At 43.6% G+C, this 16,351-nt stretch overlaps 2 protein-coding genes across 10 annotated transcripts in view; one reads left to right on the top strand and one right to left on the bottom strand.

The window, feature by feature from the left end:
- LOC135342575 (uncharacterized) overlaps positions 1–16,351 on the top strand; it is a 242,336-nt gene that overhangs the window by 164,418 nt on the left and 61,567 nt on the right. The window contains exons 36-39 of the mRNA XM_064539323.1: positions 1,320–1,418; positions 3,611–3,709; positions 4,721–4,819; positions 4,948–5,046. Coding sequence (XP_064395393.1) covers positions 1,320–1,418; positions 3,611–3,709; positions 4,721–4,819; positions 4,948–5,046 — 396 coding nt within the window. The remainder of the gene's footprint in view (positions 1–1,319; positions 1,419–3,610; positions 3,710–4,720; positions 4,820–4,947; positions 5,047–16,351) is intronic.
- Positions 1–16,351, bottom strand: part of LOC135342747 (procollagen galactosyltransferase 2-like) — a 111,912-nt gene that overhangs the window by 42,408 nt on the left and 53,153 nt on the right. The window contains exons 12-18 of one of the 9 annotated variants that reach the window (XR_010396910.1): positions 12,805–12,924; positions 11,925–11,989; positions 11,662–11,768; positions 11,171–11,243; positions 10,762–11,034; positions 10,267–10,468; positions 9,923–10,089 (exon numbers count right to left, since the gene is read on the bottom strand). The exons of 2 other annotated variants lie outside the window; for them this stretch is intronic. Coding sequence is in view for 2 of the 7 variants with exons in the window: in XM_064539591.1 (XP_064395661.1) it covers positions 8,579–8,699; positions 11,925–11,989; positions 12,805–12,849 (231 nt within the window). In the remaining 5 variants the exon portion in view is untranslated. Of the gene's footprint in view, positions 1–8,578; positions 8,700–9,922; positions 10,090–10,266; positions 10,469–10,761; positions 11,035–11,170; positions 11,244–11,661; positions 11,769–11,924; positions 11,990–12,504; positions 12,925–13,152; positions 13,277–16,351 lie in introns of those variants that run through there. 6 more of the 9 variants (XR_010396915.1, XR_010396911.1, XM_064539591.1 and 3 more) reach the window with 6 other exon arrangements.

A 16,351-nucleotide genomic window follows, 5' to 3' on the forward strand; every position in this document is an offset into this window, starting at 1 on the left:
ACCTCAACAGTGTGTGTAAGTTGTTGATCCTCTTTCCAATAACAGGTGTCATGTGATGATTACAGCCAGCTACATGTTCCGTTCCATATCTGCATTCCAGCTTTTACACTAACCCTCCAGTTGCTGTTATACATAATTATAATTATGGTTTATGGTCTATATAACACAGGACAACCAGACAGCTCTGTATGCATGTAGCCAGTAACAACAGCATTGTGATCTCTCTTTTAATTGCATTCCAATCTTTTTTACATTGGTTTTCAATGTAGTGTGTTCCCTACAATAACTCTGTTATTCTGTGACTAAGGCTCAAGGGTAGTATAGTTTAGACATAGATCTAACTGTTTCCGTCGCTGAACCCCAGTGAACCCTATTCAGTTAGGAGATATGCTTGCTACAAATGTTGAGAGCACTGCACCTTTCACATACATCTGGACGAGTTCTAACCAGGACCTCAGCTGGAGAAACACTATAGCTAGCCATAGACCTTGAGCAACGTACAGAGCTAGCTAAACAGCTAGTTACAAGCGTTGTACAGGCCTATAGAGTTTGTCGTGACAAGGTCGCGGTTAAGGTTACAGTTGAATGATTCATAAGATATTTATTTCTCATCACAACGTTATTTTTGTAATTTGCAACGATTATCAATGGAAAGAGAACATGGAACAATGCTAGCTACAATAATAACTCAGAGTTTATATGTCTTGTAATCCAATGAAGTGGTCTGAGGTCAGCTGGAAAAACTGAGTATCTTGTCGTCAAATTTTGTTGACTGCATAGCTTCTAGGTTGTCTTTCTGACCAGTATTCGATGCCTGAAGACTTACTGGAGGGAGACTCGAAGAGATCTTGTTCATAGAGACCTTACAGCAAAAAATATATCCTTGTTACTACTCTACAGTCGCCATATTAGCCTACAAAAACAGCTAGAAAAATAGCCGTAACTTTGTTGTAACTTACTCTCTTGGGAAAAACTCTTCGAGTCACCTGCCCCTTTATTCCGTATAATACGAAACAGCAGAGTATACGGTAAGGAGGGGTTTCCTGGTGCCTGGAATTAACGCAGAGTAACCATTGCCAGATGAGAGCCGTTTTACTAGCTGAACTACATTGAACACCCACGCAGATTTGAGCGTGGGTGGAACAGTATACCGTAACCTTAACTACCAGCTAAACAAACGTCATCACAAATAAAGATTCAATTAAATAAGTGTCGTACCTCCTCTGCCCTGACATTAGTGTAGATAGTCATGTGATATTGTATGAGTGATAATATTATTTGTGTAATGAGTGGATCTGTACTATCTTGACTCTGTACAGGATGGAGTCACAGCATTGTACAAGGCCAGTCAGAAGGGTCACTGTGGAGTTGTTAGAATGTTGTTGGAGGCCAAGGGTGGCGTTCACAACAAGAATAGTGTGAGTCACGCTGCATGGTGGTGTTTGTGTACTCTGCTGATTCCATGGGGTTGAGTGTGTGTACTGTCACCTCTGTGTTAGTCTCGTTCCTAGGCCGCTTTTTTCGAAGGGGAAAAGGCCTGGTGTCCATTGCTTGGGTGTTAGTGCGCATGGTAATCGTGCACTAATGTAAAACTTTTGCAAACTAGTCCGTTTACTAGGAATATGTTCCGTAATACGTACTTCCATACTGAAGCTATGGCTTATGCCCTCTATTGCGTTGGCCAAGAAAGCTGGTACCCTTAGTCTGAGGCCAGTAGTCTCTAGTTCTACGATGGTCGTATAGTTGTCTTCTTAAGCAGCAGTTAGAAGTACCATAGGAAGCATGCACAATGACTTGCTCTATAGCCAGTCCTTCCAAGCTCAGACATTCCGACCATACGACTGTCGTGAAGTAGACGAGAGGCTCTTCTGGCTTCAGACTAGTGTGCAAGCCTTCTTGATCAACATAATAGAAACACAGCATGGTAGATAGGGGGAAAAGAAGGGGATTCCCCATATTTTACAGCATAACTAAGCGCATGTGCACTATCAGTAGACACCAGGCCGCATTTTCCTCCCTTCCATTCCATACAAAAGAATTGGCCTGGGAACGAGGCTACCTCTGTGTATGAGTGGACTAACAGAGGAGTAGGAAGATGTTTTTGTAAGGGGGTGCTTTACAAATCTGGGGGTCCGGGGGCTTGCCCCAGGAAAATTTTGGCACTCTACATTCCCGGAGATTAATTCTGAGCAAATTTGGTATAAAATGATCAGTATCAAAATTTTTATGCTATATACTTTAAATCTATAGAATCTGTTAAGTGGGTATGAATATACAATAAAAAATATTGCATTGCATTGCATGTGTCATTGTACTTCGGAGGAAGGTTTCAATCTTCGCTGTGAAGAAAACGAACGTTTTAACTACAGCATGTCTATTTTAGGATCCAATTACACTTAATCTATAGTCTAGCTACCCTCTTTAGTAGCTGTTCATGGCTACCATTGATGTCAAAAATGAGAGGAGACTTGCTTGTTGCAGATTCGCAATGTGCTTGCTCTTTATAAGAGATATCTACGATGTGGTTCATCTAGCTGACCTTTGTACTGTGTACGTAACTATGCTAGTATAGCTATATAGCTTAGTAACTAATAGCTAGCTAGCTACTAGCCTCGATCCCAGGCCGCACTTCCCGCTTTCAAAGGCCGGTGAAGGAGGCTAGCTAGCTACTAGCTTGACTTCTAGCTAGCTGCTCTGAACTTCATGGAGCAAGTAGGTAAGGTAGCTTGAGATAAGGGGGTGCTCCAGCACCCCGTGCAAGCGAGGTATACGGTAGTGTGTGTGTGTGTGTGTGTCTGTTCTGTGTAGAGTATTTCAGCTGCTCAATGATCAATGAAGTGCAAGTAAGAGTTTCTATAGGCTTCTTGTCATGTTTTCTTGGCTTTCTATTTGTGGATTTGCAAAATAAAGCTTCGTTCTCGAGTTATGCCTTAGTTTTGCTTACTTGGAATGCCATTGCAGCTTTTTCAGAAGAGCACGTAGCAAAACTTGTTTACCAAGTGTTGCTACTCTACTTATAGTAGTTAGCTCTGCACTAGAACACTAGATATTGGTAGCTGCAAGAGTGAGAAGAGAGCTACAAGGCTCTACTGATGGCAGCCATTAATTTTAGACTTGAATTTTTGGTATCGATCATTTTTAAACAATCATGGTCGATCATTACCCACTATTTGAGTTTCCCTGTGATTGCATGCAGCAAAATTAAAAATGTTCATCATGATATAAATTATAATCAATGTGTGTATAAAAGCTAGCTATTAGTAGCTTTATGTTATGTAGCTTTGGCACCTCCACCTGTGGTGCTTTCATTTATTCGGTTTTCAATGTAGTGTGTTCCCCACAATAACTCTGTTATTCTGTGACTAAGGCTCAAGGGTAGTATAGTTTAGACATAGATCCGTCGCTGAACCCGTAAACGTCATCACAATGGAATATTCAATTAAAAAACAATATCGTACCTCCTCTGCCCTGACATTAGTGTAGATAGTCATGTGATATTGTATGAGTGATATTGTGTAATGAGTGGATCTGTACTATCTTGACTGTTGTTATTTTTGTTGTACACATTTCCCACAACATGCTGTTTACATTGTTTTCCTCCTATGTACAGTCAGGAGAGACCCCTCTTTGGGTAGCCAGTTTCAATGGTCACCAGAAATGTATGGAGCTCCTAATCAATGCTGGGGCCAATGTTGATGTACCCGAAGAGGTGAGTGTAAGTAGCTGTACACACATCTCAGAGGCCACTAGCCACAGAGCCTCCCCATGTTCTGTTGACTTGGTCCATTAGACACCAGAGCTAGTCATGTTTGTGTAGATAGCACTGGTAGTTGGTGTACCGAGGTACGACACGCATCTCGTGATCTCTCTTTTAATTGCATTCCAATGTAATGCACAATAACTTTGACTAAGGTTCAAGGGTAGACCTAGATCTAACTGTTTCCGTCACTGAACCTCAGCCATGATAAGGCCTGCTACTGTTTGCGCATGGATATTATTCCTGTAAATCCCTATTTTAATATCCTGACCAAGAATACAATTTGAAAGTCATACACAGAGCTATATATAGCTAGCTAGCTAGCTGGAGACAGAGCTATAGGCTTGTTGTACAGCTATTTTCTTTCAGTAGCAGTAGTATAGTAGACTTTCATCGAAGTTAGTATTAGATGGGCGTGGCTTGTCCATATAGGCTATTGTCAGCCTTCACTCCTTTCAGACGATTGTCATCCACACTGTTGCTGGTTATGAGTATTTTGTTAACATAGCAGGCTAGGGGTAGCTATCAGAATGCTATCAGATGGCAACCTTCCATCTAACTTTCTATACCGTATAGCACGAAATTTTCGCGAGTTTCGGTGGTTAGCGATCCGACACGAAAATTAAGTCCACGAAAATTGTTCTTTAATTACTATAACGTGCAAAAATTAAAAGACGTGTCTTCCTGTAAGCAGTCATTCCACGAACATTGTGCAACGAAATGGTTTTGAGGCCATTCCAAGAAATATAAGTGCCTCGAAAATTTCGCGCTATACGGTATGTGACATCATTACTGATCATACACGTTGTTATCCTGTGTTAGCCGATATCTGGCTCTCAGAGGAAGTGCGGCCTGGCTAGTGTATCCCCTGACATTAGTGTAGATAGTCTTGTGATACTGTATAATGAGTGGGTCTGTGATAAGTGATGGTTCACCTGCTCACACTATCTTGACTCTGTACAGACTGGAACCACTGCATTGTGGATAGCTGCTCAGAATGGTCATGTGAGGGCAGTGGAATTGTTAATTGCTGCGAATGCTCAAGTTGAAATTCAAGAGAAGGTGAGATTTACTGCTTATAATTATCTGTATTAATAATTATTTGGTCTTATTGAGAAGGGACAGCATTGCACATTGCCAGCTATTATTACTAGCTGTTTGTTTGTTTAAAAATATTTGGATGTTTACAGGATGGTTGGACGGCATTGCACAAGGCCAGTCAGAAGGGTCACTGTGGAGTTGTTAGAATGTTGTTGGAGGCCAAAGCTGACGTCCACATCAAGACTAATGTGAGTCACGCTGCATGATTGTAATCACTATACGTATTACTAGAATATTTTGCGAATTAACCAAGTCAGCCGAAAAATTGACCCTTTGCGATCACTATTGCGTTCTGGCGAGGATCGTGTGTATTTACCTAGGTTTTGCGATTTTATTGTTGCGAATTGATCAACCCTCGCAAAGTTGGCGTATGTTTGATGCATTCTAGTATATAGTACAGTAGTTAGGTATACCTTAATGTTACTACCGTATAGCCGGTAATTTTCGTGGGGCAAAAAATTCGTAATTTTCGAGGGCAAGCTAGCTGACCTCCACGAAATTTTAACGTAGGCGTGGCTTACCGGAACGTATGAATGCAGTGCAGGCAATGAGACTAAACAAATTATTTACCCCACAAAAATTACCCGCTATATGGTACATGTATGTATTATAAACGAGTACTAATTTTAGCGAATTTGTTATTAACGCTAAATTAAGACCTCGCTAATAATTATTATTATAACGCATTATGAATTTCAAAAAAGTTCTCTTGAGAGTAAGCTATAGCAAGCTAGCCCCTGTATCTGACTCAAAACTTTCCTTTCAAGCTTAAAACTGGCTTAATCAGTGGACTGGCCGACTGGACTGGACTGGACTTTGACCTGACTGTTGCAACACCAATTACATTCCTTTTCCTCCAAGACCACAATGACAAAATGATCTGACCATTTTGACAAATAATTATTGTGCTAATGAATTTTCCATGGCAACAGTGTTCTACTGGTTATGTATTGCTGTCCACTGTTAAAATTCCTTATTTTCCTTCATCACTAACTGCTCACATACCCACTATACAGGCTGGGAATACTGCCTATGATATGGCTAGGAGGAATGGACACACTCAAGTGTGTGAACTACTACACTGACTCTGTACCTTATTAACTGTACTGTTACCATGGCAGCTAGCCTCTGATAGATACGTAGATTGCTTTACACTAGCTACATCATTTTGTCTTTTTTGTCTACAGTTTCACCACATTTTATTACAGTTACATTTGAATTTTCTTTGATCATGTAAAACTTGAAATTTGGTCAATAATGGGAGCGATATGCAAAATTAATAGATTGTTCGATTAAAAAGTTTGTCTGCTAGCTATAGCTATAAGTGTTTGATTCTCAATCACATCTTGAGGTAGCTATAGGAATCTGCAATGTCTCCACTTGCAGTAGATAAAAGATGACAGCATGCATGGTGATCACATGACACAGCTGTAGAGGAAATAAAATCAATAAATCAAAAAGAGAAAATAATTATTACCACGAATAATTTAAATCTAATTCATCAACCAGCTCAACTTCTATAGCTATAGGGTATGTTTCTTCGATCACTATCATTAATGCAAATACAAGATCTCACAGGTTACCATAGATACACAGCCAAACTGACTTCCCTCACTATTCCGTAGAGGGGACTCAAACAAAGATCTACAAACGGACAGCTAGCTTCAACATGTATTAACACACAAGCACCCTCTGTAAAGGAATACTCCATCTCTCACCATAATGAAGAGGTGTCTGATTGTCTGTGTCCTCAATATTAACATCTGCTCCCCTCTACAAGTAGTTTCACCATGTTCAGGTTGCCACGGTCACAGGCCCAGTGAAGGGAGACAACACGCACACTAGTGCAGTATAGGGGGGGTGGTCCACTGTGTGGGGGGAGACAACACGCACACTAGTGCAGTATAGGGGGGTGGTCCACTGTGTGGGGGGAGACAACACGCACACTAGTGCAGTATGGGGGGGGTGGTCCACTGTGTGGGGGGAGACAACACGCACACTAGTGCAGTATAGGGGGGTGGTCCACTGTGTGGGGGGAGACAACACGCACACTAATGCAGTATGGGGGGGGTGGTCCACTGTGTGGGGGGAGACAACACGCACACTAGTGCAGTATAGGGGGGTGGTCCACTGTGTGGGGGGAGACAACACGCACACTAGTGCAGTATAGGGGGGGGTGGTCCACTGTGTGGGGGGAGACAACACGCACACTAGTGCAGTATAGGGGGGTGGTCCACTGTGTGGGGGGAGACAACACGCACACTAGTGCAGTATAGGGGGGTGGTCCACTGTGTGGGGGAGACAACACGCACACTAGTGCAGTATAGGGGGGGTGGTCCACTGTGTGGGGGGAGACAACACGCACACTAGTGCAGTATAGGGGGGTGGTCCACTGTGTGGGGGGAGACAACACGCACACTAGTGCAGTATAGGGGGGTGGTCCACTGTGTGGGGGGAAACAACACGCACACTAGGTCCACTGTGTGGGGGGAGACAACACGCACACTAGTGCAGTATAGGGGGGATGGTCCACTGTGTGGGGGGAGACAACACGCACACTAGTGCAGTATAGGGGGGTGGTCCACTGTGTGGGGGGAGACAACACGCACACTAGGTCCACTGTGTGGGGGGAGACAACACACACACTAATGCAGTATAGGGGGGTGGTCCACTGTGTGGGGGGAGACAACACGCACACTAATGCAGTGTAGGGGGGTGGTCCACTGTGTGGGGGGAGACAACACGCACACTAGTGCAGTATAGGGGGGTGGTCCACTGTGTGGGGGGAGACAACACGCACACTAATGCAGTATAGGGGGGTGGTCCACTGTGTGGGGGGAGACAACACACACACTAATGCAGTATAGGGGGGTGGTCCACCGTGTGGGGGGAGACAACACACACACACTAATGCAGTATAGGGGGTGGTCCACTGTGTGGGGGGAGACAACACACACACTAATGCAGTATAGGGGGGTGGTCCACTGTGTGGGGGGAGACAACACACACACTATTGCAGTATAGGGGGGTGGTCTACTGTGTGGGGGGAGACAATACGCACACTAATGCAGTACAGGGGGGTGGTCCACTGTGTGGGAGGAGACAACACGCACACTAATGCAGTACAGGGGGGTGGTCCACTGTGTGGGGGGAGACAACACGCACACTAATGCAGTACAGGGGGGTGGTCCACTGTGTGGGGGGAGACAACACGCACACTAGTGCAGTATAGGGGGGGTGGTCCACTGTGTGGGGGGAGACAACACGCACACTAATGCAGTATAGGGGGGTGGTCCACTGTGTGGGGGGAGACAACACGCACACTAGTGCAGTATAGGGGGTGGTCCACTGTGTGGGGGGGAGACAACACGCACACTAATGCAGTATGGGGGGGGTGGTCCACTGTGTGGGGGGAGACAACACACACACTAATGCAGTATAGGGGGGTGGTCCACTGTGTGGGGGGAGACAACACACACACTAGTGCAGTATAGGGGGGTGGTCCACTGTGTGGGGGGAGACAATACACACACACAAATGCAGTATAGGGGGGGTGGTCCACTGTGTGGGGGGAGACAACACGCACACTAGTGCAGTATAGGGGGAGTGGTCCACTGTGTTCACAGCAACAATGGAGCTACATCAGCACACACTGAGATGGCTACTGGCTATACTAACAAAGAGCAGATGACACCGCAGCCTTAAGGGGGAAGGACTTACCAAGGTTGTCCAGCTTAAAGTTGAGGAAGTCCTGAGCAGCGTGGTCCAGGCTCTCATAGTCCAGGCTCTCATAGTCCTCTGAACCCAAACACCTCGGTGTTCAGAATGTGCATAGGCAGATCTACAGTGGAGGGAAGGGGACAATTCAAACTTGTTCTACATGTACATACATGTACCATAATAAAGTGCACAGGTCAGCAAATAATGTATTCAGTGCAAGCCTCGTACATATAGACAAGTTATCCCCTCCCTATGGACTGTACATGCACTGACTTACCTTTGCTGATCCATCAGAATCCCTAGTGTCCTAGCTGTTGTTCACCAGAAAGTTGTCACAGTCTAGCCGCTGGATAAACAACAATTGTATAGTTAATCTGAGCTAGATACTGTGGATACCAAAATTGCAATAACTAAAACTGTATCTACTACTGTCTTGGGCAGACTAACAGTGGTTGAAATAAAGAGGTGGTCTGCTAACACAGGTCCAAACACATGCTATGGAGACTTTGGGCCCCATTAACCTGGCTGTATTATAGAGGGTGACCTGCTTACAGGGTGACCACTATAGACAGGTTTCACTGTATCATAATGGCACAGTGCATCCAGCTTAGAGAGTAGATTACCACAAATTTGTGAGTAGCTGTACTTAAATGTAAATCTCTTTTGATTGGAACCTTTCTAAGAAATTGTGCTGATACTAATGTGTAGGTGAATGACCAAGCTACAACATACTCAAAAATGTTTCCATGGAAACATAAGGTGGTGGGTTTGTGGTGATTAATAGAACAACAACAAATTGTTATAGTGATTGATAAAGGGCATTGGTTTGTGGTTTTCAGCTGCTGATGTCATCAAAACAGTAGAAAATAGTAATTATGTAGCTTTTCAGTGTTATCTCAACAATGGGATATAGGATGTTCTTGGTATCAAAATGTAGCCCATTTATCCGTTAACTTACTACAAAAATTTGAAAGCTAAGCTATTAATTTGTCAGAAGTTATTACTCTAACCAAAAGTGTACCTGAAAACCAGTAAATCATGAATTATAAACACTATGAACATAATGTAACACCCATAAAGGGATAGTCAGGATACCTAAACCATTAAACAACTATGTGAGGAAGTCTAGGACCTTAGCTGTACAAGATTACTGTTTTCATGGTCATTCACCTACACATTGGTATCAACACCATTTCTTAGAAATGTTCCGATCAAAAGATATTTACATTTAAGTACAGCTACTCACAAATTTGTGGTAATCTACTCTCTAAGCTGGATGCACTATAGGTCGTTACAATAGATGGGCCAGGAACGAGGCTAGAGATGGCGACACTGATAACTCACAAAGAGGTAGTCTGCCCCTGAACGCCTGGCCGCCTCCAGACCTTCCTGTCTCAGCAGGGCAACATGGACAAACCTCTCGTCATGCTCCTCGAAAGGGTCATGGTTCGGATACAGCCAGGGGGTTGGGCCAACACGTAGCGATTCAACTCCCCAATCGTGCACACCATCTGCACAGTGGGGGAGTAAGTGGATATAAATGAAGTGATGTCACCCGTACACAGTGATACATAGCTCAAGTTGTGTAGTGAAAGCAAAGGCAAGAATAGCTGAAATCATAACAACACGTACTGTCTATCTAAGACATTAATGTAAGTGGGTCAGCCCCAGTCAATTAGCCAACTCACAGTGCAGTTGTACTTTGCACTATCGGTCCAAAAGTGTTTGGCAGAGAACTTCTTCCTAATGACGAGAATGGCTCCTGTGTAGATCATAGGCCCTCCACCGTGTGCGAGGCCGTGGGAATGGTAGAGGGGCAGGACAGAGTACACACAGTCACTGTCAGTCACTCCTCCGGCAATCACAAAGAAAGTAGGAGAACGAAACAATCTGTGAGAGAGAGGGACGGGATTAGTACACTCTGATACTCAAGGTGTGTGTGTGTGAGGTATCTAGTGGTGGGGTAACTGAGATAATAAGGTGCAATTCTGTACACAATAATAACAGACTGAAATGATAAAATCCACAGATATATGCAGCTAGCTAGCTAGATGGTCGTTGAAAGGTACGTGACTTAGAAGATCTGACGCCTCTCAGATCCAGACACATGAGAGTAGTGACAATGATATCTTAGCCAGCTGATGGAGGTATCTATTGTAGGGTGGGAGGGTACTCACACTTACCATGAACTGTGTTGCCTATACAGTAGGTCTTTAGATTCTCCATTCGCCATGGTGGTCCAAGACACATCATGCAAGTCCTTGAATTTATTTACGTGTCTGATTTGGTAAAGATCATTAAGCCTCTGAAATGCACTGCGGTTACCGGATACCTAGATTGTTGTTGATTCTCAGTCACATCTTGAGGTAGGTTGCCATCACAATCTGCAATGTCTGTTCTTGCTTTGGCCACTTGCAGTAGATAAGAGATGACAGCATGATGATCACATGACACAGCTGTAGAGGAAATACAATCAATCAACCAAAATTCCTTCTGAAAATTAATTATGTCAGTACAAAATTAAAATTTACCAGAAGAGGACCCGGTGGATTACACATTCCCCCCCTCCCCACTAAACCATGTGTGATTTACCATTCTGCTTTCCCAGTGAAGTGTAACCATCCATCTAAGCTGGTCTCTGGTTACAGCAGTCTCATTCATTAGCCTGTATGCATGGAAGCAAAACAGTTAGAGAGTTGTTCATGTGTTGTACCAAAACAGAAGATGACAAATCTGACATCTTTGGGTACAATAGTATGGTAATCACTGATCTAATTTAACACAATAGATACCGTACAGCGGGAAAATTTCGTGACTATGTGGTACAGCAAAGAAAGTAGAGCTAAAAAGAAAGGGGGATCCATATTACTAGAATAATTTATTGGCCTTTACAAATGAGCAGACCCTTTGCGATCTAACTATTGCGTTCTGGCAAAGATAGTGTGTATTTACTAGTAATAATTTAGGTTTTGCGATTTTATTGTTGCGAATTGATCAACCCTCGCCAAGTTCGCATAATTATGTTTGATGCTTGCAAAACATTAGTGATACAGAGAGTGTCTAGTGGGCAAGTAGTGGCTTACCAAGGTTGTCCAGCTTAAAGTGCAGACAGCGTAGTCCAGGCTCTCATAGTCCTCTGGTTTGACCATGAACCCAAACACCTCGGTGTTCAGAATGTGCATAGGCAGATCTACAGTGGAGGGAAGGGGATAATTCAAACTTGTTCTACATGTACATACATGTACCATAATAAAGTCCACAGGTCAGCAAATAATGTATTCAGTGCAAGCCTCGTACATATAGACAAGTTATCCCCTCCCTATGGACTGTACACGCACTGACTTACCTTTGCTGATCCATCAGAATCCGTAGTGTCCTGTTGTTCACCAGAAAGTTGTCACAGTCTAGCCGCTGGATAAACAACAATTGTATAGTTAATCTGAGCTAGATACTGTGGATACCAAAATTGCAATAACTAAAACTGTATCTACTACTGTCTTGGGCAGACTAACAGTGGTTGAAATAAAGAGGTGGTCTGCTAACACAGGTCCAAACACATGCTATGGAGACTTTGGGACTCATTAACCTGGCTGTATTATAGAGGGTGACCTGCTTACAGGCTGACCACTATAGACAGGTTTCACTGTATCATAATGGCACAGTGCATCCAGCTTAGAGAGTAGATTACCACAAATTTGTGAGTAGCTGTACTTAAATGTAAATCTCGGAACGTTTCTAAGAAATTGTGCTGATACTAATGTGTAGGTGAATGACCAAGCTACAACATACTCAAAAATGTTTCCATGGAAACATAAGGTGGTGGGTTTGTGGTGATTAATAGAACAACAACAAATTGTTATAGTGGTTGATAAAGCTGCATTGGTTTGTGGTTTGCAGCTGCTGATGTCATGAGTAATTATGTAGCTTTTCAGTGTTATCTCAACAATGGGATATAGGATGTTCTTGGTATCAAAATGTAGCCCATTTATCTGTTAACTTACTACAGAAATTTGAAAGCTAAGCTATTAATTTGTCAGAAGTTATTACTCTATTAATGCAAATAGAAAAAGATCTCCAAGGTTACCATAGATACACAGCCAAACTGACTTCCCTCACTATTCAGTAGAGGGAGCATTGGACTCAAACAAAGATCTACAAACAGACAGCTAGCTTCAACATGTATTAACACACAAGCACCCTCTGTAAAGGAATACTCCATCTCTCACCATAATGAAGAGGTGTCTGATTGTCTGTGTCCTCAATATTAACATCTGCTCCCCTCTTCACAAGTAGTTTCACCATGTTCAGGTTGCCACGGTCACAGGCCCAGTGAAGAAGACCATCCCCTGTATCATGAAATGCATCTCTATAATTATACATGTGCAAGTATGTGTACAGCATTCTACAATTAGCATTAGTCTCAAACATTCAACACGCTCAGTTAGTTCAAATTATACAGCAATTTTCTTATAATTGGAGAGTCTTTTCAGAATGTGTATATCAACTATATAACTATTTTGGCACATAATTACAGGAATAAACTATATTATAACATTATTAACCTGTCTACTCACCTCTTGGTCAGTTTGATTGACATTGGTGTCAGAGAGTAGAGATCGTAATTTCTTTTCATTCCCCTCCTTACACCAGTCGAACATTGTTGTCTTGTCGTCAGTTAGTGCCTCCTCTGTGTCTCATCCAGCCAGAGTGCTTCCCTGCATGACCAGAGTCCCCACAATGGCAGCCATTCCAGCACGCCCCTCGTTACCAGGCACCTCAACACCGTATACCACCACATCCGTCAACTTCAACACAGTAGCAATACGAGTCTCAACCTCTGCCGTGGATACGTTCTCCCCCTTCCAACGAAACGTGTCCCCAGATCGATCACACAAATACACCAAATCTTCCTCGTCAATGCGCATTATGTCTCCAGTTCTGAAAAAGCATCTCCTGCTTTGAAACAATTCCTAAGAATTTTTTTGCCGAGTTCTCTTTGTTTCGATATCCGTAGAAAGGAAGACTTTAGTAGGTTCGCTCACACCACACTCGACACAGAAACCATTCTCATCTCTTAGGTAATCGCCAGTCTCCGGATGAAGCTTCAGGATAGTGACGTTTTGAAGGGATGGTACAAACAGTGGGAGAGCTCCAACAGATTCTGGCTTGTTGTCAATGTTGATAATACCAAAGTTGCCCTCAGTAGAGCCATAAACTCGATAATGTGATCCACTTCAAATCGTTTCTGGAATTCCAGCCACAGCTATTTTCTGATCCCTGCAGTGATGATTAGACGTACTTTGTGTTGTGTGTCAGTGGGTTGAGGGGGTTGGGCCAACACGTAGCGATTCAACTCCCCAATCGTGCACACCATCTGCACAGTGGGGAAGTAAGTGGATATAAATGAAGTGATGTCACCCGTACACAGTGATACATAGCTCAAGTTGTGTAGTGAAAGCAAAGGCAAGAATAGCTGAAAGCATATAACAATACGTACTGTCTATCTAAGACATTAATGTAAGTGGGTCAGCCCCAGTCAATTAGCCAACTCACAGTGCAGTTGTACTTTGCACTATTGGTCCAAAAGTGTTTGGCAGAGAACTTTTTCCTAATGACGAGAGTGGCTCCTGTGTAGATCATAGGCCCTCCACTGTGTGCGAGGCCGTGGGAATGGTAGAGGGGCAGGACAGAGTACACACAGTCACTGTCAATCACTCTTCCGGCAATCACAAAGAAAGTAGGAGAACGAAACAATCTGTGAGAGAGAGGGACGAGATTAGTACACTCTGATACTCAAGATGTGTGTGTGTGAGGTATCTAGTGGTGGGGTAGCTGAGATAATAAGGTACAATTCTGTACACAATAATAACAGACTGAAATTATAAAATCCACAGATATATGCAGCTAGCTAACTAGATGGTCGTTGAAAGGTACGTGACTTAGAAGATCTGACACCTCTCAGATCCAGACACATGAGAGTAGTGAGAATGATATCTTAGCCAGCTGATGGAGGTATCTATTGTAGGGTGGGAGGGTACTCACACTTACCATGAATTGTGTTGCCTATACAGTAGGTCTTTAGATTCTCCATTCGCCATGGTCCAAGACTCATCATGCAAGTCCTCTCTGGTCCTCTCTGCATTTATTGATTTGGTAAAGATCATTTAGTTTCTGAAATACACCGCGGTTACTGAACACCAATTATTTGGGCATGTGCAGTAAGAAAATGTGTCATAAGACCAACGAACACAACGAGATACTCCCCTTTTTCTGTAAAACTCCAAAATGGCTACAAGAAGTGACCTTGATGCTCTGGTGGTCCAGGTGGAAGGATTGGGTCTACAGGAGAACCAAGCTGGTCATGGGGCTTATGGCTGTGTCTTTAGAGTGACGGTGAATGGAAGACACTGCATTGCTAAGAAAATCCACACTATATTGCTCCTACAAGATCAAGAGAGGATTTTAACAAATTTCTGCAATGAATGTCGTATTCTGAGCGGTCTGGATCACCCCAACATAGTCAACTTTGTTGGCGTCCATTACGGCCGCGATAAGAACGACATCAGTCTAATAATGGAGAGGCTTCATTCTGACTTGGCTAATTTTGTTGAAACCCATCGAGACACGAATATCGCCACTAGAATCCGTATCCTGTATGATGTATCCAAGGGCCTTCACTATCTCCACTGTCTGACCCCTCCCCTCATCCATCGTGACCTCACTGCTCCCAACATCCTGCTCACTGAGGACCTCACTGCCAAGATCGGAGACCTGGGTGTCTCCAGGTATGTGGACCTGGACAGATTGACTCATGTTCTGACAAGTGTCCCGGGAAATCCAACCTACATGCCTCCCGAGTGTCATGGAGAAGAGCCAACCTACACTACCAAGCTGGACATCTTTTCATTCGGTCATCTCATCATTCACACTGTTATCGGTGATTTCCCTAAAGTCAACGACGTTCCTCAAAGTCTTTACAACTATATCAACTCTTTCTGGGGACAGGTGGAGCTCATGCGTCGAAGCACTGCTGTCCATGGTGACAAAATGGGGGAGAAACACGCTCTTTATCCTCTTGTTGTTAGCTGCCTCCATGATCGACCTCAACAGAGACCATCAGTTGACGAAGTGATTGTCTCACTCAGAAAGCTGTGTCTACAGCACCCCAGGATGGTACGTGAGTGAGTGGGTGGAGGTATCAAATGTGCATTGTCAGCTTATATAGTGTTAGTGTCGACTGTATGCTGGTACTTTTGTGTGGTTGGCTATAGAATCTTGAACAGTATATAACATGTACATACAATTTGTGTCATTCCATCTTTTGGGTGTATTTTACTGATAATGTATTTTCTCCCAGGCATTTCTGGAAGCTTGTAAGACGGGTGATGTGGGTGTGGTTCTGGAGCTACTGGAGTGTGGGGCTGATCCCAACCAGGCAGACAAGGTGAGGGGAATACTGTCTACAGTGCCAATATGTCCGTTGGTTGATGATCTTGTCTCCACAGGATGGTGTAACTGCTCTTCACTGGGCTAGTAATAATGGACATGATGAGATAGTGAGGGTCCTCTTAACAGCCAAAGCTACAGTCAACACTCAGACCAAGGTTGGTTTTGTTGTACAAACACATTTCCCACAACATGCTGTTTACTTTGTTTTCCTCCTATGTACAGTCGGGACGGACCCCTCTTTACACCGCCAGTTTCAATGGTCACCAGAAATGTATGGAGCTCCTAATCGATGCTGGGGCCAATGTTGATGTACCCAGAGAGGTG

The sequence above is a fragment of the Halichondria panicea genome, chromosome 10 (genome assembly GCF_963675165.1).
Source record: "Halichondria panicea chromosome 10, odHalPani1.1, whole genome shotgun sequence".
Lineage (NCBI taxonomy): Eukaryota > Metazoa > Porifera > Demospongiae > Suberitida > Halichondriidae > Halichondria > Halichondria panicea.